At 41.5% G+C, this 27,521-nt stretch overlaps 1 protein-coding gene across 3 annotated transcripts in view; it reads left to right on the top strand.

Moving 5' to 3' along the window:
- EMB2786 (COMPLEX 1 LYR-like protein) overlaps positions 1-16,523 on the top strand; it is a 34,184-nt gene extending 17,661 nt beyond the window's left edge. The window contains exons 2-4 of one of the 3 annotated variants that reach the window (XM_087386450.1): positions 3,724-3,768; positions 15,678-15,775; positions 15,966-16,523. In XM_087386450.1, the coding sequence (XP_087242576.1) occupies positions 3,724-3,768; positions 15,678-15,775; positions 15,966-16,029 (207 nt within the window). In that variant the 3' untranslated portion in view covers positions 16,030-16,523. The remainder of the gene's footprint in view (positions 1-3,723; positions 3,769-15,677; positions 15,776-15,965) is intronic. The other 2 variants (XM_087386451.1, XM_087386449.1) reach the window with 2 other exon arrangements.
- Positions 16,524-27,521: the final 10,998 nt, after the last annotated feature.

Genomic DNA, 27,521 nt, shown 5'->3' with positions numbered 1-27,521 from the left:
CCGAGGACATTAATATTTCTTTCTTTCTTTCTCTCTCTCTCTCTCTCTCTCTCTCTCTCTCACACACACACACACACACTTTTTTTTTTAGTAAAATCCAGTGTATTTATATTCTCATAAATTTACAAGATGGGAAGTCTCCAAAATGGAGAGTATCCCAAAGATCAGAAACATAAAAAGAAAAGCTCTATGCAAGAAGCATGGATATCACCCTCATGGCAGGCATCATATAAGGATTGCCGCAATGAGGCTCGGAAAGATTCATATGACTTGTGAATGTGGCGACCCAAGTATGCCAAATTATGCTCATTCTAGATGGTCCAAAGAGCCCAAAATCTGACCCATGAGAGAAATAGTGAATAGTGAGACAAGGACCTCATATATCTTCCAAATAACCAAAAATGTTTCCCAAATCTGTGGCTCGGGAAACGGAGTCGAAGATTATCTGAAATTCTTCCAAGGAGGTTCCTAGAACACGGGCAATGCCAAAGCAGATGAGGGACAGTCTCTGAAGGAGCTCGACATCATAAACATGTGGATGGTGCAATGTGACGTTTGGCAAGTGTGATTCCCACTGACAAAGTGCCGGTCATGCATCTCCAAAGAAAAAGTCTTTGTTTCAAAGGCATTTTACACTTCCATAATATCCGGAGGTTCTTCCGCCACCATGAAAGGAGCTTCCTGATATGCCACAAAGTATTAGCATATTGCTGAATCCATGGAACAGGCTGAAGAAGCCTGTAGGCTTTGATGGAGGTCAAGATAGGCAGAGGAACAGGATCAGAGCATGTAGCAGAGGGTTGCAATTGCCAATCCATAAGCCTGTCTGTGCCAGCCACAGGAGGAACAGGGAGAAGAGGATGTAACAAATCAGCAATTTTCTTCCATATCGACCTATGATGCATTCCCAAAGCATAGGAAGCAGTGGCCTGAGGAAAAGATAAGACATAGCCCTGATCATTTACCACATCATTTATGTATCTAATTCCCAATTTCATGAGATTATATGCCCGAACAGGTTCCTGTAAAGCAAGTGGAATGTCAAAGATGGCACTCCAATGAATAATTTCTTTCCTCATCGAGTTTGTCCCCGAGTAGTTATCGGGAGCCCATTTGACCTTAGAAAGTACTTGTTTCCAGTCAAGTATCAGAGCAGTAGAGAAAGGACAGCCAGGTATCTTCCCTACAAATCTCCCAATGACAACCTCCCAATGATCAGTAGTCCAATGGCCATATGCCGATGTCCTCATGTTGACACACATGGATGCTATCATACAAGTCCATGGCTGTTGTTGATGGAAAAAAGTATTGAGCATAGTCGCTGTTCTTGCAAGTACATGATATCTTATATTGAGAACATTAAGTCCACCATGCATCCTAGGAGAGCACACCATTTCCATCTTCATTAGTCTCAATGCTTTCACAGTAGTTTTTGTCCTCCATAACAGCTCCATAGCTTGAGACATAAAGGCTGAAATATCTCTGGGGGACCAATGTAACAAAGGCAAAAAGAACTGAACATAGGACATTACAATGGACTGTACTATTCTGAGCCTGACATGAAGTGGCCAAGTAGAAATTTTCCAATATTCCAGTTTATGTTGAAGTCTTTGGAAGATCCATTTTAACTGCTGCTTCCTGGTGATATGCCATCCTATAGGATATCCCAAATGCCTGACTACATCTTTGGAATGCACCACCTGACCTGGCCAGAGAATAGAATGCCAGTCACATTGTTTCAGGGGAAGCAATTTAGATTTGTTAAGATTGACATGCAATCCCGCTGCTAATCCATACAATGATAGGGTGGTCATAAGCATGTGAACTTCCCGGGGAGAATTTTGTGGCATAAAGAAGGAATCATCAGCATATGCTTGTGCCAAAAAAGATGCAGCCCCAGGGATTTTAAGACCAGTCATCTGTCCTGTGTTTGTAAGATGATCAAGATACATCAAGAGGGGATGGGTCGCAATAGCATAGAAAAGAGCACTAAGAGGGCAGCCTTGTCTAACTTATCTTCCCAATGTCCATGACCGAGATAGATGACCCCCAAGAATGCACTGAGAAGTAGAGCCAGAATAAAGCCAATAAACTGCATTTGCTATCTTGGGACCAAAGCTCAACTTTGTCATGATTTGAGAGATAAAATCCCATTGAACAGTGTCAAATGCCTTAGCAATGTCTACCTGCAATATGAGCACATCTTGATGCGAGTACGTAGCATATTCAATTGGAGTCAATGCATTTGAGATATTGTCATGGATTTGTCTTCGCGGCACAAACCCATACTAATGAGGATGAAGGCCCGCATTCAATATCCCGTGAAGCCTATACACAATCATTTTGGCAATGAGTTTGTAAACTACAGGCATCAAAGTAATAGGCCTCCAATCTGACATATGATCACACAGATGTTTTTTGGGCACAAGTTTGATTATGCCATGCTTCCAAAGGGGCAGCAAGTGATTTTCTTGCCAGGCAACATTGATCATTTGCAAAAGGACATCTTTCAGATCATCCCAAAAAGAAATATAAAATTCCACCGTAAGACCATCCCAACCAGGGGACTTGTGTTTGCTGAGGTGGGACAATGCATTATCAAGTTCTGTGTCAATAAAAGGTCTCTCCAATGTAAGTGCATCATCTATTTCCACTATCTCAGAAACATATTGAAGAAATTCAATCCTTGCATCAGTCACTTGATTTGATGGGGAACCAGGAGCAGAGAACAATTGCTGGAAATAATTTTGGCATTCATCTTGGAGATCAGAGAAAGAGTGCGTCCAAGAGCCATCTATCTTCCTTACACACACACACACACACACACACACACACACACACACACCAGATCCAAAGCTGATGTTAGACGAGCTCATCTTGTCTATCCTCAATCTTCTGGTGGAGTTGGTCCCAGACTACATACATAGGTCCAGTCACTTGGATGGATGGCTGATCATTTGGCCAATGGCCAGGGACTTCCCCTTGTTTGTATTTGGGTTTCTCTCTCTCTCTCTCTCTCGCAACAACAAGGCAATGTATTTATTCTCTCATCAGACATCAGCCTTGGGTGTGGGTGCCCATTTAGTGGCCCCACCCCTTACTTTCATTGTATTTGATGTTTTTCAGTCTTATAGACCCTTCGGCCTTTTGTAGACATTAATAGAATTTCTTTCTTTCTCTCTCTCTCTCTCACTTTTTGGAAAAAACAAAATATTTGAGGCCAAACTAGAAAGGATGGATGGAAGGAAAAGTGGAAATAGTAGAGGCTGAAAAGTCGTATAGAAAACTAGGAGCTGGATAGCAGCGATGCGTCAGTATTCATTTGTCTGAACCACATCCTCCTCAACAGTGCATCTAACTGCATACACTCACTCCTAACTACACACGATTACTAAGGAAAGTCCATAGATCAACGTGAGCATTGTGTGTCTTTATATGCATATAAGCAGAAATTGGATGTCCAGCTACAAGAATTTCAAGTCATAAATATATAGAAAGCTGCTGGAATATTTCACCTTTCATATTCCCAGTTTGTATGCTGGCTATTATATCATCCGATGTGAAGCCATTGTTTTCATGCGTTTGATGTGTATTGATTGTATATTTTTTGTTTAAGTCTGTTGGCTTATGTTAGTGTAACTGCATAAGTGCACAAAACCTAGTTTCTTGCAGGGATGCCTCAAGAAAGGTTGTAGAGTTGATTATCTTTCTGTGTGCATACAGCTTTATCGGGAGTGCCTACGAAGAGCAGCAGTGGTAGGACAGAAGGTAAGAATGTTTGCATCGGTGTTGGAAACTGACAAGTGCCTATATTTATGACAAGTGGCAAGAGAACCATTTGTTTGGGGAAATATAACCATTTAGGAATTTAAGGAGGCGATGTGATCTCTTTCTACGAAGACAAATTGTTGTGCATGTTTGTATGAAGAGAATTTTGATGTGGGTTGGGAAATGAAAATGTCACAAACACCTATGAGTTTTGTAGGATTGAAATACCGCTCGTGACTTCTGCTTTAGATAGAGATAGCATGAATGACACTTGATCGTAACAATTTGGTGATCGGAGGTGGAGAGTTTTTCAACGTAGGTGTTTTGTTTAGGCGCAAATCGTTCTTGGAAACATAAGTGAAGCTACATGATGGAGGCAAGTAGAGATTTGATTCATAAGTAAAGCAAATACATGTCCTCTATTTTATAGGCTTTACAAGCCTTATCTTCTCTCTCTCACACACACACACACATCAAATCAAATCATATTGAATCTAATCTAGTCCACCTTCACCCCCACCCACAAAGGTCACTTTCCCTTTCACAACTCAAAACACAATCTTTTACACCACTCTCAAATACACATATCTAAGCCTAGTCCCCCCACATTTGGCTGCGAAATAACCCAACAAACCCCCTTCGGAGCAAAGGTGGTGAGACCCAACATGCAAAGAAAAGACCGAACTCAAACCCCACCGCAATACTACAAAGAGTGGGCCTTATTGTCCGCACCTCTTGTGTGACAACAATCCCCTCAGTCAGCTCGCGACCAAAGGTTTAGAGCATTACTCACTCATTCGATCTTACTCCTAACTGTGTGCTAGAGTATAATTCAAAAGCCTAAAACTAAGCTCTCACACAATAAATGAAAAATGCAATCATTTAAGGGGGACAACTCAGGGCAGAGGACCCTTATTGACTCAAGCATACAAGGACAACTTAGAAAGCTTTGTTTTCATGAACCTTATCACAGTTCCTTGGGTAAATAGCAGCAATAATTCAACTCTAGTGACCTGTTCAGCTTCATTTTCCGCGACATAGCATGGGCTCCTTTTCCAGCTTCCTAAATAGTTGGCCTCTATGTGCCATCCTTTTGCAGTATCTGCATTGGATTCTTTTATTTGTCTTCCACTTATTGGATGTGCTGGCAAAGGCTTGATCATTTCAAAAACAGCCTTTGTATCTGAATTTTGGACTTTAGAATAACAGAAATCTGAATTTGTACAATTGGATATATTCTAGTTTTACAAAGGTATATATATTTGTATCTTTGTTCATTCTGTCTTTCTCTTTGAGAAGCAACACTAGATCATCAAAAGTACTAGCTGCGACTCAAAGAACTTCTAGTGTTTGCTCAAATCGAGCTACACCATAGATGCAGTTAATAAGTACAACCAATTTATCTCCATCATCAGGCTCAGATTTCAAGCTTGTTAATGGTTGAACTAGTAACCGAATTTAGAGTAGCATGTGTCAATGGAACAACAAGCTCAATGATACTATTGACTTGTGTAGCTTGATTGGGTGCATTGTCTGATCTACTAGCTAGTTCCATGTGATATGCGCTTTCCTTTTGCATTTTCTCTATAATTTCATTAAGTGGTCGTCCTTTTGGTAGCACTTTTGAACTAAGGTGCATTTTTTTAATTTGAAATTGAGAGAGAGAATAGAAGAGAATGTTGTATTATCGTCCTCTGGGGGCGGAAAAATGACCCATGGGAGAGAGAGAGAGAGAGAGCTCTGAACCAACTTGTAATGGTAGAGCTATTTAAAGCATTCAGTTTTTAATGCAGCATTGATGGAAAGGAAATCTATTGACAAGAGCTTATAGAGTTAGAAAGTACAATATATAGAGGAATAGGTTAAGAAAAGTGTGGATGTGGTTAGAAATTGTGGAAGCAATGGTGGGAGACGGTCACTTATTGCTAGTGCATCCTTATGAGTCAATTCATTGTAGAGAAATAGGAGATCATCACCTTGGAGTAGATGTATTTGGAAAAATGTTGCAAATTGCACTTGAGGCTGAACGCCCAATGATGGCTATGGCTGCTCAATTGTTTTTCTTTATTTCTGAGCTGTCAACGTCCCATAGTACTTTTCTCATCAAGATGAATTGCATCTTTGTTTGCCATGTAGGGAAACTGGTCCTTGAGAAATTCTCTGATGAAGACATGGGAAAGGAGGAGGCCATCTCGAGCCAAAGAAATCAGCCAATCAATGGCTCATGCATCCAATGATTAAACATGAGAAGGTGAGGCCTGAATGGTGCACAACTCATTGACTGAAAATGAGGGTGATGCAAAGGTGTCCTGCTAGTGCAGCAAGCAACCCTAAGTAAATCCAGTTGCTCAACCGACAAAGAAAGCAAATCCGATGATCTCTGTACAACTGCATATAATCTCCAAGATAGAGAGGCGATGGAGCAGCAGAAAATAGCTGGATAGGCCCTGGTTAAAGACAATATCAAGCAAGAAAATAAGAGTTGTTTTGAGCAACAATGATGGCCTGAACCAAAGGTGTCAAGTCATATTTGAGGGGTTCTTTGAAATAGGACGGCCTGGTTGGACGGCAAAAATTGATGCTGATTAAAAAAAATGGCGGCAACTAGCTGTCGGAGAAGTCACAGCAACCACTAGGTAAGCTTATCAGGATGGCAGCAATTTTAAGGCGGAACAACCAGCAAGTGAAGGGATGGATATGGACGATCCCTTCAAAATGACGAAGGATTGACCACCATCATTGTTTTACTAGTTGGTAGCAACAGAGAAAGATGGCTATGTAGGCAGCTCTTTTTTGTCCTGTGAACACAGCTCCTTCAAACAGATGTAATCGCTTGACAAAGAAACCTCATAGAGTTATAAAAGCAGTGTGTGCAAGAAACGCATCATAGATCCTCCACGGCAAATCTAGACAAATAGAAATACGATGGATCATCTTCAATGTGTGACAACCTTCAGCAACGGCAGCTTCTCTAGAATTGGCAGTGTGATAGAAAATGAAGTAGGCCGGCAACAATACTCCATGATGACACCTGATGTGAAGGAGCAACGAGATCTTGGAGGAAGAATTGAATGCTGAAGTAGTCGCCAATAGCAGGGGAAGGTTCACATGGAAGTAGGAGCATAGTGGAACCAGGGGTTGACCAACAGATATCATCGCTCCTCGCCTAGGTAAGGCAATCAGCAGACTAAACATGCTTCTCCTGGTGACGCGTAGGTCAGGTCCTTTGCTTGATACCATCTTGGAAACACAAGTCAAGCTACATGATGGAGGCAAGTGTTGAGGCCAAGAAGAGATTTAATTCATACATAAAGCAAATACATGTCCTCTGTTTTGTAGGCTTGAGGAACCTTATCTTCTCTCTCACACACTAATATTTAAATCAAATCATATCAATTCTAATCTAGTCCACCTCGACCCTATCTACAGTTAAAGGTCACTCGCCCTTTCACACTCTTAAAACACACAATCTTTTACACCACTCTGAAACACACGTGCCTAAGCCTAGTTCCCAAACCTTTGGCTACTGTGGTAGTGAAGGCTGCTTTGTACTCAGCCTCACAAGATGAAGTAGCCACCGTAGACTGGTAAAATGCACGAGTGTCCAAGAAAGAAACCGTAATCACTGTGATTGCCAAGTATCAAAGTCATCGGCCCAATCCAAATCACTGTAAGCATGTAAATGAAAGCCCCCACCCCCCGGGAAAGGGCAAAGCAAGAGACTTGGTGCCCTACAAGTCTCAGAACACAAGCTTCACAGCCTGCCAATGAGAGGGCTGTGCATAAACTTGCTCAGCTGTGACACTGCCTGGCCACGTATTACACTAGTAAAGGAGGATTCCCATAGCCTGGCTGTAAACAGTGGCATCAACGGTTCACTAGCATCATGAACAGACAGCTTAAGCCCTGGCTCTATAGGAGTGGAAATCGGCTTGCAATTCTGAAATCTGAACTGTCCCAACAGTTTTTAATATACCTGGACTGAAATAGCCCACTGCCTTTGTCATCCTACACAAATTGAATGCCCAAATAATAATGAAGCAGCCCCAAATTGGACATATCAAAAGTCCATCACAGTTCAGCTTGGAAATCTGCAAATTTTCCAGGATTTGTCCGACTGAGCAGCATGTCATCAACATAAAGGACAGTAACAAGCAAATCCCTCCCTTCTTTCTTGACATAGAGGGTGCTCTCGTGTGAACTATTCTGCATTCCCTGGCTTGTCAAAAAGGCATCTATCTTGGCATTGTAATGAAGGCCAAAAGTTGGCCAAGGTAGTGGGGCTGTTTGCAAAATAGAGAGGTCAAAGGGGATAAGGAGTACTATACAAGTACTCTCCCCTCATGTGCAATGTACTTTTGATGTGACACCTAATCCTATCTACTCTCCCTCCCCCTTCCTCCTACTTGCAGCCTACCTACTCTCTCTCTCTCTCTCTCTCTCTCTCTCTCTCTCTCTACCTGCCCCCTGCACCCTCCATTGACACCACAGGCTGTTCTCAGCCCCTGCCTGCCCTCCAGGTCTCTACACGGGACTAGCTCCTTGAAGAACCAGGTCGGGGGAGCCTATACAGCCCTTGCCCAGCCCCACAGGCTTTGTGCCTTCAAGAGATAGGCTAGCCCACCCCCCCCCCCCAAATGCTGGTGGTAGTGCCGCAGGCTGTATGCTAGGCTGCGTAACATCCTTGGGCAGGCCATAGCTTTGTTGGTGCCAAGCTTGGCTGCCGTTGGTGCAGCCTAGGCCCTGCCTAGGCCTTGAAATCTAGGTGCCAGGGCCACATTTGGCCCAGTCACGGTATTCAGATGGACCGGCTTCCCTCCTTCAGTACAACATGGATGCATCACCCGAGTCAATCCCTCAAGATGAGATTAACCGTATCATACAGTTAGACCTCCTCCAGTAACATACATCCCGGGCTTTGGGGAGGAGGGACCAGGAGCTCCCTACCAAGGTCTTGTTCTATCGGAGGACAGAGGAGTCTCACATGCATTGAGGATTGCCATTGGACAAATGCGGGTCTCATCACATTAGCTAGGGATTGAGGTAGGTAGAGCTGTAGGTATACCTAGAGCTTGGGCTGTTCCTCCTGTAGCCGCCATCAACCAGCCTGCAGCCCTAGCCCTTCAGCTCGATTTTGCTCCGATCGAGACAATCTCAAAAATGGCATTCTGTCAATTCAGACGTTGGAGAACAATAAACGCTCCTAGTGAAGGCCTGAGTCCTCTGCTCATTGTGTTAACGATTATGCTACCCAAGTTGCAACTGCACGACTAGCTGTTGCTCCACTCTAGCTATTGTGCCAATGACCAAGGCCTATGCAAAGAGCCAGACAATGAATTCTCTGTGTTTGAAGAAGCCAAAGGCAAGAAGTCTCAAAAGAATGCACAGCATGGTGGAAATCTTGGTCCAAGTCTTGGACTAAACACGAAAACACGAATAATCAAGGTCAATAAAGGTAGCATGCTTATGCCAAGCAGAAGCCATCTACAAAGATTAAAATAAAGTATGTGTGGGTGTGTGGATTTGTATGTGTGAGAGCATATTTTTATACTATGGTCTACACCCACTGTTGGGCGCTGATGACGTCAGTGGGGATGTCATAGTAGCTAGTCCCTGCTATGCATGATGGAGTTTATGGTTTTCAACCTTGTGAGTGACTATCATGAGATTGAAACTGCACTATGTTGTGTTTTTAGAGGATGTTTGGGAATGTTCCTGGATTCATCTAGGTATATAAAGTGTCATCATGATTGTGGCTAGTTAGGCCACATTGCCCGAGATAAAGGTTGGGCATGGAAACAATGGCAAGAAACAGTTCAAGGCACATGCAACATAAGTGAAGTATGATTTTGAAGGGTCACAAAGAGATGAAGCTTTGCATAAGATGTGTTGTGCAACGGTGGCAAGAATGCCAATGGTCGCAAATGGCCATGTAGAGGCCTTGGACATCTCAAGAACATTAGACTATATGTAGCTTTGATTGCATCAAAGAAATATTTGGATAGTGGACTTGATTAGCAATTGAATTGGGGCAAAGCATAAATTCATGTGGGTTTTGTGACGATTCTATTATGCAATAGACAAGGATCATTTGCAACAAAACAAGAAAGAAGCCAAGGATCACCATAGGAATGAAAATAAAGATTTCACCTATGGCAGCTAGGCCTTGGTCCAATTCCTCTTTGCCTTCTAAGCAAAAGAAAAAAGCAAGAAGAGAGGGCTTATTCTTTGGATGCGTTCAGCCACTTCAGTGGAAAGATTACCCAAGAAATAAAGAATGACGCATGGTAGAGATGGTGATCTCTAAATGCGATACAGAAATGGAGTAGAGTCCGGAGGCTGAAGAGCTTCAGATTCAATCAGCTTCTCAATTTATTTTGTTATGTGTGTCTGTTGCTAAGAAAATAGAGGATGCACCTAATATCATTTCAAAACCCGTATCTCTACAAGGGGTTTAGCCTTTGGCAAAACATAATAATAAAGATGAAAGGGCAAGTAGCCCAACTTAGCGTAATTGTGTTGTTTTTTGATTTTGCGTCAACACACAATGTTATTAATTCCAATTCTGTGAAAAGCTGAAATTGAAAACTTGTCCTTGAGATTCGAGGACCGCCTTTTCTCCGATGGATAAACGGATATGAGCAATTTCATTGACTTCTCGGAGGAGAGATGCGCCACACTCTTCATTAATGAGGTCAATTGATTTAGGTGTAGACTCACGAGACCCGCCGTGGGACATGGCCCTAGACATTAGGAGATCACAAACTTCTTCTTTACAGGGGAAGTGGATGGGAGATGTCGCGATCGAGACCTTGATTTCAAATAGCCACTCCTCCAACATGTCCATCATTTGGACCTTCAACACAAGGTCAAAGAGTCCAGTGCTCCTCTCTTGTGGTGAGTGGTGGAGCTACCCATTGCTCCGTCCAATAGAAGTGTTGGACAAGAGGATGATACAGTTGGAACTTCGTATCCAAGACTATGCAGAGAAGTTGGATTTTGAAATGACCAGGTTAGCTCACAGAGATATACCTCCTAGACTAAGTTTCACAAAAGAAGATGAAGTGTGAAGACAACTACAAGAATACCTAAAGTTGGGGCAGATTCAACCTAGTTTCTCACCTTTTGCTTCGCCGTTGATGTTTAAGAGAAAAAAAGATAATACATTTGGATTGTGTATCGATTATCAAGGTCTAAATAATATTACCATGAAGCACATGTATCTGATGGCAAGAATTTATGATCTATTAGATGCATGACATGAAGCAATGATCTTTAGCAAGATCGATCTCAATGTGGCTACTATCAAATTAGAATTCGAGCTTAGGATGTGTATAAAATGGCTTTCAATAGTAGGTTTGGTCATTTTGACATTTTTGGTAATGCCATTTGGACTTACCAATGCTCCAACTATATTCATCCTATTGATGAATGATTACTATGTTCGTATATAGAAAGTTTATCGTATATTATATTGATGATATCTTATCTATAGCAAAAGTATTGTTGAGCATAGAGAACAATTGAGAAAAATGTTTAATGCTTTGAGAGAGGCTAGTCTCTTTGTTACCATGAAGAAGACAATATTTTGTATGGTTAAGCTAGAATATCTAGGGTCCATTGTAACGCCTGATGGAGTAGAAATGGATCCGAATAAGGTGGCTGCTATGTAAGTGTCGCTAGTACCTAAGAATGTTAGGGATTTGCGATCGTTCTTAGGCTTTGTTCAGTTCTATGGGAGACATATCAGAGCGTATGTTGATATTGTCTCATCATTAACGGAGATGGCCTCAAATAAAGTATTTCGTGTTTGGGGAAAGAATCAACAAGAGAGCGGACTTGTGTTAAAGATTATTGATCCTCATACACCTTTTTTTTTTAAGAAATCGAAGTAAGCGTTCATGCAGTAAGAGCGGTTTATTGCAAGAGGGAAGGCCAGTTGCCTTTGAAAAGGGATGGTGTGCTTAAGAGAAAAGACAATGTTGCTATACCTAGCTGGAATGATCTTACATAGAAGATCATTCATCAATGCCATGATAGCCTATGTATGGGCATCCAAGTGTTGAGAAGGCATACGAACTTGTAAAACGTGACTTCTTTTGGCCAAAGATGAAAGAGCATATTCATGAATATGTTACATCGTGTTTTTCATGTCACGTGTTTCTCATGTCAAGTGAGTAAGGCAGAATGGGTGAAGCCACCTAGTCTTTTATACCATGAAGGAAGGGGGGGGAGCATTTCCATGGATTCTATTGTTCATGCGCCGCAAACACAAGGGGAATATGATTCCATTCTTATAGCGGTTGATTGTCGTACCAAGGTGGCTCACGTCATTTCGGTGAGTCAATTAATCCAACACAAGAAGCGAATTTATATTTGGTGCATTTAGGACTAAGCTTGGGAATGAGTGGCATGGATTGTCCCAAGACGGATGGTCAAACAAAGAGTATCAACCAAATTCTCGAGGATGTACTGAGAGCATATGTTTCATTAAGGCAAAGTATATGGAATAAGTGGTTACGATTACTTAAGCTTGCCTATAATGATAGAAAACATTCATCCATGAAGATGAGTCTTGTTGAGTTGAATTATGGGTTGAGATTAACAAATCCAACTACTGTTGGCATTCCTCGGGAATTGCCTGGTGCTAGCTGTGGGTAAAGCAAACATCAGTCAAGACATGAATAGGGCTAAGACTTTCACAAATGAAAATAGAACTGTGAGAGAATTTCATGAAGGAGAGAGTATTTCTCAAGCTTCCTTCACACGCAAAGTCCTTTAATACAAGAGAATGCTAGTAACATACCATGAGTTGTTGACTTGGTCCCACAAGTTTGGTGTCACAGCAGTGATGCCCCTCTTGAGGCGTCGGACAGACTGGGACTCACCCTCAAACACCAATCAAGGTGGGCCGTTCAGAGCCTTCGTCGCAGTTTCTAGCTTTAGGAGGGCTTTGTTCTCCTCCTTTCAGGACTTGGGCAATAGTGAGTGGGAAAGTGCATGGTTTCACGGCTAGGTGTTAGTAACCCCAATGGCTGATCCTGAGTGAAGAGGTGCAGCAGCATGTTCTTGTTGGGCTCACAATAGATGCTCAATGATCCAGGAAACAAATTTGGGAGCATATGTTGTTAGCAACAAATACCAGGAGACGCAATCGCCTACTCCCAAGATGGGGTCATGAGATGTGGTCCCCAGCAATAGGACATAATGTCACATGCACTAGGGTCAAGCCCAGGTTGCATTGACAACTAGCTGCCTTGTCAGCCAATCGCAGCTCCCTACGCAGCATATATGGCAGGTTTTGGGGCCTCCAAAGGGCAACAACAAGCGTCAAAAGTGGGTTGGGGGAGGCATCTTGTATAGGCAGCCTCAACACCCTCCAAGTCAGCCGTTAGGGCTGAGCAAACAGCCCAACCAGCCCAGCCAACCAGCCGACTGGCTGGTCGGCAGTTAGGGCTGGTTGGGTCGGCCAAAACAGGCCCTTCCAGCCCCTATATAAGGAGGGCTTGGCCCCTCATTCCAGCACGCAGCTCCCAGCCTCCAGCAGTGCCTATCAGCCAGCATTTGGTCAAGGTTGGGTGTCCTATTTCCGTAGCATAGCTCACATTTGCAGTTGGGGGGAGTGGGCTCAGTGCAGTTTGTATGTCGTTTTGGCAATCATGTACAGCATTAGTCAGGAAATTTATGCCATCAGTATAAATAAAGCAGTGTACTATAGTTAGGAAGATATCTGGTGTATCTCATGCTTGAGTTCTTCCTTGTATGTTAGGAAGATATTTTCCGCACAGCTAGTCCCTGCATGCTAACATTGGTATCAGAGCAGCATGGTTCCTTGTTATCTGAAATAGATCGGAGGGACTCCTGGCAGCAAAGCTCAGCAATGGGGACTCAGTTAGCAGAGGAGGGATCATGTTTGGGATATTATCTATTTTTGTATTTTGTCCCTACCCCAGAGTATGGTATTACCATACTCCATTAGCCTCTCCCTCCCTAATGAATCTGCTGAATGAGATGCTGCCTGAAAGGCCTGTGAGATGTCCAGAACTGCTGAGAACACCTCATCTGCAATGAGTGACTGGTATGCCTCTTGAAAGGATTGAGAGATGGATGGCATAGCTTCTTCCTGAAGGGATATTGAGACTGGGCATCTCCCCCAAAGGTACTGAGGAAATACTAAAGCTGATGAGCACACCTCTGATGGATTGACCGGATTGCTGTCATCACCAGGGGAATTTCCGGTGTAGACATTGGTCACTGCTACTGCTGGTGGCTCGCGATATAATGGAGAGGATTCTTTATGACTAACCTCCCGGAGTGAAGGACACAATAATGGGAAGTTCACGTCAACCTCTAATGTAGCATGCAAGGACTAGCTGTGCGGAAAATAGATGAACATACAAGGAAGAACTCAAGCATGAGATACACTAGATATCTTCTCAACTATAATACACTGCTTTATTTATACTGACTACTGTTGTACATGATTGCCAAATTGGCATACAAAACTGTGCTGAGGCCACTCCCCTAACTGCAGCATGTGGGAGATGGAGCTATGCTGCGGAAATAGGACACCCAACCTCAACCATATGCTGGCTGATAGGCGCTGCTGGAGGCTGGGAGCTGAGTGCTGGAATGAGGGGCGAAGCCCTCCTTATATAGGGGCTGGAAGGACCTGTTTTGGCTGACCCAACAAGCCCTATTTGGCCGACCAGCCATTCGGCTGGGCTGTTGGCTGGGCTCGTTGGGCTGTTTGCTCAGCTGTAGGGGCCGACCTGGAGGGGGTTGAGGCTGCCTATAAAAGGCGCCTCCCCCAGCCCACTTTTGATGCTTGATGATGCCCTTCGGAGGCCCCAAGACCTGCCATATATGCTGCGTAGGGAGCTGCGATTGGCAGCCAGTTGTCACCGCAAGTTGGGCTTGACCCTGGTGCATGTGACATTCCCCTCTTCTGAACTTGTTGCTAGGTGGATACCTCGCAATGCTTTGCCCTGGTGACCCAACTGCTCCGCCATGGCTTGTGACTTTGGGAACTGGGAATGGACACCCGTAGCTCGTGCCTGACTCGTCCCTGGACTAGGGCTCACAAAGGGGTCACGGCATACGACAAATGGGTCAGACTGTGTGTCACAATGCTCCATAGTGCATGGGTGTATGTGACACATAATGGCAGAGTATGCATCTCTATGCGATAGGCCCTGCCTTGTATGTTTTTTGGTAGGGTGATTTGATTGGGGGTAGAGCAATGTGGATGGGCAGTCGGACGGGTTGGGGACATCCGCATCGGGATCCTCAATGTTTATGCACTGGCATGAGACTTCAACAATGTGGACGTTGAGGAGCACCGATCTTCCTTCTCTGTCCTGCTGGAGAGAGGCATGTGGGAGCAGTTTATTTTCTCCATCCACGGTCAAGATCCTTGGTGGGAGCCCGAGTATACTAGGCTCCGAGGCAGCATCTCCTTCTCCTTCAGTCAGAGATGCCATAATGGTTGGCTCCCCTTTGTGTTTAGTCTGTATTTTGCTTTTATTTGGTAGACCCATCTATTCTCAATGGAAGTTTTTCCTTTCCCAAGGCTTAATTTATATGTTTATACTCATATTTCTCAGGCTCACAGAAAATTATGATGGTTGACATCAAAGCATAACTTATACTGAGGGAATCTTTCTTTTAAATCATAAAAATAAGCAGATCAGCGCATACGCTTGAGGGCCTCTTATGTGCTCCAATTGCCTTTCTAATGCATATTATGAGATCTTGAATCAACATTGCGAGTCTATGCTTGGACTCAGTTATTGCTGGCTTTTTTGGTTGGACGAACTGGAATGTTACTTCAAGAATTCTGTGTACAAAAGATAAATACTTTTTTTGCTTACAATTTTAGAAAATGTGGTTCTTGTTCTTGATGGCAGAAGGGGAATGCACGTGTCATTAAAGATATGGTTCGACAGCAGTTCAGAAGAAACATGCATGAAACTGACCCTCAAAAGATACAAGAGATGAAAGAATCGTAAGGGCACTGCTACGTGAAACTGAAGCAGTTTTAGATGCATCTGATACGTGGTCACTTACACTAATATTTAATTATCTAGGAAAACTGATTTGTTCATTTCCACACTCGTAATCGCTTCCTGTGGTTTTTTGGTTTCAGCACTTGAAGTTCTGAAAATCTCTCTTTTTGGAATAATGAATCATTGCAGTGCCATGAAGGGGCTTCTAAACCTTCTTATCATGGAATCAGTTACTGACAAGGAGGCAAAGTAATGCTTGGAAAGTGCTTGAAGGAGGAATTAGTGAACCATATGGTGACTACTACACATCAGTGATGCTTGGAAGGTGCTTGAAGGAGACCATATGGCAAGGGCTTTTGAAGAGCCTTCAGAGGGATCTCGGGTCTTCAGTGATCTAGGGTCTGGATGCTAGACCTAAATTCCGTCTTTTGTGGTGGTATAGCTCTTCTAATCTCATTGAATCCATCTTACAACTCCACACATTTTTTCAATGTTAATGTCATCAGAAACATAATGGTGCAAGTGCATGCCTGAATGTCTTTTTGTGGTTGTATTGTGCATGCTTATCATGCATGATCAGAGAGTCTTATTAGATAAACCAGTCCTAAACATGAGAGTCTTATTAGATAAACCAGAGAGTTTGGAGCCTTATTAGATAAACCAGTCCTAAACATGGACTTTTTCTGAAGCGTGATGAGAACCAGTACCACTAATTCTTCTTTTTTCCAATTAAGGCATGTTGAAATATATTTTTTTGGCCTTAATGTCAGTTTATTTTAACAAATATTCCTTAAAGCGGAGCATGTTTTCTCTTTCTACTCAACTTGAGTTCCGTGATGAAAATTGGAAGGTAGTTGCAAGATGGAGGTGGAGATCTCTGGCTTTTTTTGAATCAAATTAACAGGAAGAAATTGGAATGTGTTTCTGAAATTGGAAGTGTCTTATCTGGATGAAAGCTCATACTGCATCATTCTTATATATTTGAATATCAAAATAGAAAGCATGACATGGAATGCAATTGTGTCCTGGATTCGTCTAGATATATCTATTGCCATTGTGTCCACTCAAGAGTTTGGTTTCGATGGTGCTCAGGACATGTTACACTAGGCTAGTGGTGTGGATGGTGATCCTTCTCGAGAGAGGAGTCTTTGGGATCATTTACCCATAGTATGACAAAATTGCCTTATTCGGAAACTAGAATTGAAATAGTGGAAGCACCTTTTTCACCATGGCTACATTCTAGTTTCGGAGGAATGGCAAACCTAGTTTTGTAATGATGCCCCTTCACCGGGAAGGAGTTAACTTGCAATCAAGATATTGATTAGGATTCGAAGATGCTTTTGCTTAGGACATTTTTTGGCCAGCTCAGAGTGCAGAGGGGGCGAGAGCGAACCTTTTTCGTGACACTCAGATATTGGGTGGGCACAACCACATGATTTAGGCGATCCTTAGCCAATGGATTAAGGCATCTCGGTTAGCTCTTGCACTTGAGGGGATCTAGTGGTCAAGATTGAAGTAGAGTGGTGAGAGAAGCTCTCCATGGAGTCACAAGTCCCTATGAGATGGCAAGACCAATTATGTCTAGGAAAGGAGCATCCTTGAGGTGATGGCAGTGAGATGTGTCGCCTTTGCTTCGTAAGGGTCATATACGAGAGGAGGCTAAGGTTGGATTCTTGCTCCGTACACCATTTTGGATGGAGTACATACTTCCAAAGACGAGCTTTTGCGATGGATTTGATGGTGTAGGAAATAGTGAGCGGTCCACCCAAGCCCTGATAGAATATTCGATCCAACTTAGTAGTAGGCTTTCGCAATGTTTTGTGACATCTTCGTTTCCTAATAAATATTATTTTTAAAGGGAGCATTGTTCAAGTATGATAATTTCATCTTTGGGATCACAATCACAAGTTATTATCCAATTTTGGGAAGTAGAAATTTTTAGTAATTGAATTCAAGAAGTCATGGATATTATCATACAAATAAAAAAGAGATTGTAATCTTAACAAAGTAGCTAAAGTTGCCATCTAATAGCCTTGAACATTATATATTTTAATGGTAGTGAGTTGATTATTCAAATTACTAAAGAGTTACGTATTAGATTCATTGCCAAAAGTAAGAATGAGTGAAAAACCAACGAAATTCTAACTCTTTAATAAGAGTAGAGTAACTTGTTTGAATGAAGGGTATTTCAAATTAATTGATTTCCATAGATCATCAGATAGAAAGTGAAAGATTAGTGCAATTGGACTATGAACATTTTATGATACATATGATCACTAGAAATGCACTCGGAAAAGTCAACACATTCGACATTGTAGATAGATAAAAAATTAATTCAGCACAACAAAACGTAACTTTTATTAAAGAGCTTTGAGGAGAACATGGAAGTGTAATGGTAACTAGATTTGTGAGAGGGAAAGAATTGGGACAAGAAGATGTAATGGTAGCTATTGTGTTATTCCAAGATAGGAATTTAGGAATCACGATGCAAGAACAAATAGACAATAACAATCACAAGTATAGAAAAAATGACATGCTAGTAATGAGAATAATTTTTAAGTCTACTTAGCACTTAGTAACAAGACATGCACACTATCATGTCACACAACCATGTTCCCATAACATTGTAAACATAGGTCCCTAGGACATTGATAGCTGAATGTGGTATGCAACCCATGAGCTAGTTTGAATTCACATCAGATATTTTCCTTTAGGGACGCACTACAACAATGATGCCAAAAAACATGTTTTTGTCGTTAGATAGTACATTACATATAAGCAAATTCAAGGGTACCCTTTCCATTGCATAAGGTTACATGAAATTCAAGTACTCTTCAAGAAATCTATGCAAACACAATTTTCAACAGCATAATCAGGTCAATAAAATGTGGAAACTAATTTTAAAATTTTGAATAAAGAGTTAGATAAGATAAAGAAGTCCACAACAAAACAAATCTATTAGACTATTCAAACTCACATGTGTTGCACCAATGTAGCAAGCATTGATTACAAATATATTTGAGCAGATTGTAGAATGAGAGATTAGCTCATCTAAATTGTACGTGAATAGCCTTACTCCCTAGTCTATTTCGCACGAGTGGTATGTAAATCACATTAATAGATCAAGGATCTTAACAACCATTTTCGATGGTTAACAAGTAATGAAATATTGCATATTCTTGATTTTGATAAGCAAGGTATTATGTTGATGAAATTCTTTAAAAAAGGTCTTGCCACTTAGTAACAAGACATGCACACTATCATGTCACACAACCATGTCCCCATAAAATTGTAAACATAGGTCCCTAGGACATTGATAGTTCAATGTGGTATGCCAACCCATGAGCTAGTTTGAATTCACATCAGATATTTTCCTTTAGGGACGCACTACAACAATGATGCCAAAAAACATGTTTTTGTCGTTAGATAGTACATTACATATAAGCAAATTCAAGGGTACCCTTTCCATTGCATAAGGTTACATGAAATTCAGGTACTCTTCAAGAAATCTATGCAAACACAATTTTCAACAGCATAATCAGGTCAATAAAATGTGGAAACTAATTTTAAAATTTTGAATAAAGAGTTAGACAAGATAAAGAAGTCCACAACAAAACAAATCTATTAGACTATTCAAACTCACATGTGTTGCACCAATGTAGCAAGCATTGATTACAAATATATTTGAGCAGATTGTAGAATGAGAGATTAGCTCATCTAAATTGTACGTGAATAGCCTTACTCCCTAGTCTATCTCGCACGAGAGGTATGTAAATCACATTAATAGATCAAGGATCTTATCAACCATTTTCGATGGTTAACAAGTAATGAAATATTGCATATTCTTGATTTTGATAAGCAAGGTATTATGTTGATGAAATTCTTTAAAAAAGGTCTTGCTATGAAATAGAAAATAGAACACATTAGATGGCTTTAAGAGTCTAGATCTATTATTGAGAAGCAAATCTACAAAGACATGTAGATTTTCAATTTTATAGTCGAGGAGGATACAAGTTACTAAATCCAATTTATTTTATGGATCATATGGCATCAAATACAGTAGTAGATACAAACCTAATAAAATTGCATTGAAGAGAAAAAGGCTTGTGTATTTGGCCCATAATTGCTTGATGAGAAAAAGTTAACAAGACCCTATTGGAGCAGGAGATTGTACAATGTCGCTACATCTCATGAATAAAAGCTTATGTAGAATTGAAAAGTATGGAAGCTCCCGGTTGAGAACCAATCATTTCATAGTACCTAGTTCACAAGATTACATTCATGGTTCATATGGATTAAAGAACATGATAGATGTGAAACCAATTAAATGTATGTGTTGAAGGACCAAATACATACCACCTTTGAGACCTAGTGAATAAAATTCACCTCCATTCAAGAGATGTGATAGTTGATAGAATATCTTCATATTATCATCATCCACAACTATAGCTATTTGATGGATGCTCTCTCCTTCCTCGATATATTGTAATGTTGTCTTGACTGTTACTATGCACACCCCCTCTAGGATACTTTCTTTGCTTGAAGTTAGAGTAAATAAAAAGAAAAAAAATAATTAACATGTAAATATGATCTATTATTTTTATTTTTGGAGGTTGGTAAAAGGCCAAAAATCATACATGACTTCTTTGAAATCAAGACAATGAGAAATGCTTGCTATCCCATTTTGTAATTAGGCTCTCCAAAGTAAGTATAGCACTTGCAACGTGCTCTACCAAAGCTCAACTCATGAAAACATGTGTTGTAAAATACTACACCACTAACACTCCTTACTTTTGTAATCATCTCACCCTAGTGATGTCAAATGACAATGTGATAGCTAACCAAATTGTCAATTATACCACTCAAAGTTAGCAATTAATAGGATTGTTAAATGATCACTCAAAGATTTCTTGATCCATACATAAGCTTAATAAAATAGAATTCCAAAAAATCCCTCAATTTTGTTCCTAAGCAACATACGAGATCACAAAAATTCTTATAGAAGAAGAGAGTTTCCGACCACAACAAAAGAACATCAAAAGGTCTACTCAAAGCAAGAACGAGGTTGCCTTGGTGAACATCTATGGATCTCTCTATGTGTGTCTCACGATCTAATTACATGTATATATGACATTTGATCTCCATAAATTTAAGATTCTCTCTAGGCTACACTTATCTAGCCCTTATAACTAGTTGAGCTATTCAAAAAAAATTCTTCCTCAATTTGCTCCTCATGATGGCTAGATCTTCTAGTGAAGACATGCCTCATTGGTAGAACTATCTTGGTAAGCACCTCTCAGCTTGAGGATACTTATCACTTCTCCCCCTCACTCATTAAAATTCTCAGCTCTACAACACACTTTAGCCATGCATATGCCTTCACAAATTGAAACTCAAAGGATGTGTGAGGCTCGCACACAAAATCAGCATAGCATCAATTGATTTAAGGTGGTGGTGGTTTGTGAGATAAGTGTTCGAGTTATATTATATTTGGCACTTTTTTCTAGCATGGTTATTTCTCTTTAGCTCAATCTTGGGTATCTAGAGTGTAGCATAGAGCTTTCCATAGCTTGGTACTCTCTGCTCTTTCTCCCTCCATTCCTAACTACAGTACCTCTTGTAGTGGCTGCTCATCCCCCTCTGCTCTTTCTCCCTCCATTCCTAGCTACAACACCTCCTGGAGCAGCTGCTCATCCCCCTCTTCTCTTTCTCCCTCCATTCCTAGCTACAGCACCTCTTGGAGCTTCTCTCAACCTTTAGTTGCACTCTCTATACCTTCTCCCTCTCTCTCCGTCTATCGGAGCTACTCTTTCCCTCCAAGCTACACTTTCTAGTCCACTATTGTTGTTGTGACCTCTGTATAAGCATTGTGAGATCTTACAAGGATTCCTTTGAGTTCTTTAGTGCCTTCGTATTACTGATTAAGCCTAGGGGCATGCTAAGCCAATTCCTTTCTGGGTTGGCTCACGATATTGATCAAAGTGGGCTTTTAGGTTGGCATAATTAACTTGATTTATGGTCAAGGACTTATGGGCTTAATATTTTGAAGGGTGTCACAATAGATTCACTAATCCTTGTATTGATTGTACATCTGGTGCACTATGTGCAATACTTGAGCTATCAGTAATATTGTTAGTTGTATGCCTTAGTCCATTTGACTCTTATGCCTTAATCCATTTGATTCCTCTCATCTGTAGCACAATATGTGCAATACTTGAGCTACTGATAATATTGTTAGTCGTATACCTTACTCTATTTGACTCCTCTCATGCCAAACATAGAAGAGCTTCTTGATACTTGGTCAGTGTCAATCACCATAGTTGCTCAAAGAATTTACAAGCGATAGGCTACCATATTAGCCTTGGTGGGTTTTGGCATCTCTCCCATCCTTTTGATCTAGTATTCATGCCTTAACAAAGCATTACTCCACGTATTTTTAGCTATATGGTGAAAGCATTATAATGTGGACTGTTGTTTACCTATATAGCATGAAAATAGAGCAAAATACATAGTAGAAGGACTAACAAAAAAGGGCATCTATATACTGAAACTGAAATATAACCAGCTTGTTGCATAATTACTACTCGTGCATGCATGCATGTTTGGGCACACGCGCACAACTTTTAGTAAGTGAAACACTAACATGTATCTTTCATGGCCTTGATTTCCTCATACTAACTTCATTCCCCCTCTCCACAGATGCTTCTATGCACCCAATAGTTCAACCTTCCCCCTCTTCTCCCATGTGAAGACTAACCTTCATTCATTTTGCTATCTTGCCCCTCTTCTTTGACAGTCCATCTAAGCCTGAGCTTCACATTTCTTTCCTCATAAAACTGCAGCTTACTGAGGTTGTTTGTGTCCAAGATTTTCACCAGTAGAAACGTGTCAATGAAATTTCTTCTTAGGTTACTTAAATTTCACTGTGTACATTATGTGGCCTCACTATTGGTACTACTGGTACCAAGCTATGCAAAATATAACGGATTTTCCCATAACAATCTTTGAAAAGCTATCATTTTTGCTTTCTCGCTCATAAATCCTGAGTTGCATGCAATTTGTTTTGCTATTGGTCAATTGGTTGTCGATATCTATAAGCTCCGTCCATTAAAAGTCTATGTTTTGCAAGGGAAGTTGACTCTTTATCTTGAGTTCATGTTGTAACTCATTTTTTGTTGGTACGTTTGCTTAGAGCAAAATTATCAATTCGTGGCTAACTAGTCAACCTTGATTGTAAAATATGACCAACCTTGACTATGCATAATCATTATTAACTCTGTGTCAATATGGACTCAAGTAGTATAGAATGTGTGTGTAGAGTAGCGGTTAAAGATCCACTTGTACTTTCACAAAGCTAGGAATAATCTCTCTTAGTTCTACATGGCATCCTACATGCAAGTCGTACATGTGATTCCTACATGCATGTTCTAGATGCAACTTCTACACACGCATCCTACATGCAAGTTCTAAATGTAAGACATTTCCTATATGCATGTTCTAGATGCAACTTCTACATGCGCATCCTACATGCAAGTTCTACATGCAATTCCTATATGCATGTTCTAGATGCAAGTTCTACATGCACATCCTACATGCAAGTTCTACATGTGCATCCTACATTCAACTTCTACATGCGCACCCTAGATGCAAAAACTACATGTAGAGAGAGAGAAAGTCCTAGAGTTCCTACATATAGAGAGAGAAGCTCCCCAACTTGATGAAATGAATCCCACACTCTTTAGACATTGTGTTGTTGAGTTCTATTGAGGTTCTATTTTGGTGTTCTATGCAATTGTCTCCAAGTGTCCATGCTCCCTTGGACTCTCACGTCCAAAAGTATGTCCTAACCTTGTCTCGTACTCCCCTCTCTTGCAACCTTGCAACTCCTCCTCCCTTCTCCTCTCTCTCTACTCACCCCCTTGCTCTTACACCTTCTTTCTCTCTTGCTATGCTTCCACTAAATCCTTACCCTCTTAGATTAGTTCCTTAACCCTTGACCTCCAAGATCTATGTGGGAGATGAGTTCTACACATGTCCTTTATTTTCAACCTTGGATCCCCCTTTTAACCTTGAACCTCCTTTTGAACCCTGGAGCCTTCTTCTGAACCCTGAAACTCCTTCCAAACCTACCATGTTGCTGAGTGTTCCTTTCACACAAGCATGCACAATGTTTACTTCCCACACTTGAGCCTCCGTCTCTCTCTGAAATATGACCCAAAGTCCTAAGCTACATGTATACTACGACAACGACGACAATGATATACTTGTAGGTGACAAAAAGCCTCTGAGCCCTACACAAATTGCACATCTTGCAAATGCCATGGGATAGTGGCAACATTTGGCTCCGCTATCGGGGGGACTAGCGTCTTAAGTAAAAAGTAGACATACACAAGTATGTCTGAAAAGAAAACCACCAAGAACTATCACGGACATATCACTCAAGGGCTAGGAGAGTAAATAAAACTTCCAACTCTAGCAAACAATAAGAATCCCAAGCAAAAACCTTCAGTTACTAGCTTAAGAAATTTAATATTTCTTTAAAAACAGTCATGGGTATAGGATTGCAAAAGGATAAAATTGCATCTAAACCTTATCCACAAGAAGGGAATTTAAAAATCCAATTATCCAAACATGGACAATTTGGGAGGTGCACAACCCTAAACCGCTCCCACATGGACAATTTGGGAGGTGCACAACCCTAAACCCCTCCCACGTGGACAACTTGGGAGGTGCACAACCCTAAACCCTAAACCCCTTCCACCTCCATTCTTATAAAAACCCTCTTCACTCCCTCATTCTTCTTCCTCCACATCTAGCCTCCATCCTCTTCCAAATTCCAAGCCCCACGTAAGACCCTCTGCCCTCTCCATCGAACACCATCCTACTCTCATCGTCATCTTCAAGTTTGCTTCAAGCCCTTCTCGCTGTTGCGATGACCTAGCCACTCACCCCCCATCCATTGTCGCTCTCAACAATCTCGTTACATCAACAACGATTTGGGAGTTGTAGGTGATCATCTTTCCCTCCCTTTCTAATTTCGTCAATTTTTCTTTCATTTTAAGCTCCCCCCCCACCACCACCCCTCCCTCTCCACCATCACCACCACCAGCCCCTCTCTCTCTCTCCAGCCCTCTCCACTGCCACCCCTTCCCCTTCTCCACCTCCCCCCCCTTCTCCTTCTCCACCCCCCCTCACCACCATCACCCCCTCCGCCCCTCTCTCCACCCCCCCTTCCCCCCGCCCTCCCCCCCGCTTTCCATCCCCCCCCTTCTCTCTCTCTCTCTCTCTCTCTCTCTCTCTCTCTCTCTCTCTCACACACACACACACACACCCCTCCTTAGTTAGATTAGCCAATTAGTTAGGTTAGTTAAAGTAACTGATTAGTTAAGCTCATAGGTTAACTAAGCTAGGTTTAGTTTCTTTAAGATTAAGTCCCTTCACACCTAACCTTATGGCCCAAAGACCCCTCAAAAGCCTTAATTGAACACTCCATAACGTGCCCATTTGGGACTTGAATTAAACCCTATTTGAACTCAAAATTTTCATACAAAAACATCACTCTACGGGGTATTTTCCAGCCCATTATGCACCACTTTGTCATCCCTAGAACTTGTTAGTTTGCGCTCCTGTGTGGGCTAATTTTTGTACTAATTCGCTCACAACTTTCATTCGTGACCTCTAATTGACGTTCCGTTTGCATCGGCACATTCCCACTTTTAAGGGGGGAAATCCTAGGCACTTTTTTTTAACATGACATTCCCCAAAATACTAACATATTTCTAAACCCCAAAGGAGGATGCACTCAATCACCCACTCGGCAAGTGCGCATGCAACTATGATCCGACCAACATCTACGACAACCATCCTCATTGAATCCAACTCCTCCAATTAATCCAACCCCCCTCCCTCCTCCAATCTACAACATGGCAGAGTGCCATCATGATGATGTGACTTGGAGGGGGATGGCAACGACTTCGTCAACCGCCCAAACTTCAATGAATGACAAAATAACAACCATATAAGAAGACCCCTATGAAATTTTGAACTTCCAGAGTACAATGACCGGGGTGATCCACAGAGGGTCCTTCAACTCTTTGATGTTGCATGTAGAGCAGGAGGTAATCAATCCAACGAGACCAAAGCCGCTTGGCCTATGGCATTGGTGGTGGACGAAGGCTCTAAATGGTACTTAGATTTTTTGGTAAAAGAACACACCACATGGGCCCTCCATTCAAACCAATTCAAGAGGTGATTCCAAATTGAACGCCTTCAAGATGACCTGGCTCTCCAACTGGGCAAGATCAAACAAGGCCGTAGAGAAGAAGCCCGCACATATATGGTCATGTGGCAGCGGTGGACATTGAAGATGGAATGACAGATTCTAATTCTAACAGTGGTGATGGGAAGGATAGGGATTACAGAAAGGAATAATATAAGTCAACTATAGAAACATCCAGTGAATGTCACTTCTCGGCCATGACCATGAAGCTAGGGGATGAAATGATGCAGGAAATGGAGCAAAAGCTTGGACACATCATTTCGAAAGATGGATCCCACCAGGATCAAAACCACCATCCAAGAATGGCTTGAGTTGAAAACAATGCATGAAGTATGCACTTTTTTAGGACTTTTCTCCTACTATAGAAGGTTTATGAATCATTTTGCTGATGTCGTAGCTTGGTTACATGACTTGAAAAAAAAGTTTACAACCTTCTGATGGGGAGAACGAAAAAATATAGCTTTCCACACTCTCAAGGAGAAGCCAACCACAAAGCCAATTCTTATTGTTCCTGATTTATATCAGCCCTTTAATGTGGGTTGCAATGCTTGTGTAGAGTGTGTGGGAGCTGCTCTTCATCAGAATGGGCATGTGGTTTCCTACAAAAGTAGGAGATTATGTGATGCCAGAGACATACGGGGATATATGTGAAAGAGATGTTGGCTATAATTATCTAGATACACTATCTTTTAGGGTCTGATTTCATAATCAAGATAGATTGTCAAAGTCTCCGAGTGTTTCCTAACCCAAACGAAGATTTTAGAGAAGAATATGAAATGTGCAAACTTCCTATCCATAATCCATTTTCAGATTCTTCATATGCTAGGAGCACATAATAGATTGGTAGATGCTCTTTCTAGGAGGCCTGAAGGGAATAATGTCATCATAGCCTATCATAGTGACCTTGAAGAGATGAAAGAGCACTATTTGCAAGACCCAAACTTTCAAAAAATCATGGAAAATATTCAACAAGTCCAGACGACCAGCCAATATTCTCTCAAGGATGGGTATCTCATAAAGGATGATCACCTATGTGTGACCCGTAACATGCGGATGAAAGTAATTGAGGAATCTTATGCACCACCCTCTGTACGTCACTAAGGCATCTCCATCACAACCCAAGCTATTGAAAGGTACTTCTTTTTTCCAAATATGTGAAAGGACATCCATAAGTTTGTGACGAATGTCTTACTTGCCAAAAAGTAAAGCATTGACAGACACAGGACCCCAAGGTTGTTGATGCCACTTCCAATGCCTCAAGCTCCATGGGAAGGCATACCCATGGATTTCATCTTTGATCTACCAAGGTCAAAGAATGGAAATGATAGGATCTGGACTACTATTGACATGTTTAGCAAGTTCAATTCATTCCTATCACAAGAAGACCATCAAAGTGGACCACATGGCAAAGCTATTTAAGGAATAGATTTTCAAGCACCATGGGCTACAAAAGTCAATAGGAAGTG

Source organism: Dipteris shenzhenensis, chromosome 15 (genome assembly GCF_047967505.1).
Source record: "Dipteris shenzhenensis isolate YYH24624 ecotype China chromosome 15, Dip_SZ_1.0, whole genome shotgun sequence".
Lineage (NCBI taxonomy): Eukaryota > Viridiplantae > Streptophyta > Polypodiopsida > Gleicheniales > Dipteridaceae > Dipteris > Dipteris shenzhenensis.
Note: the sequence above shows the minus strand (reverse complement) of the source record. Positions and strands in the feature narration are given on the sequence as shown.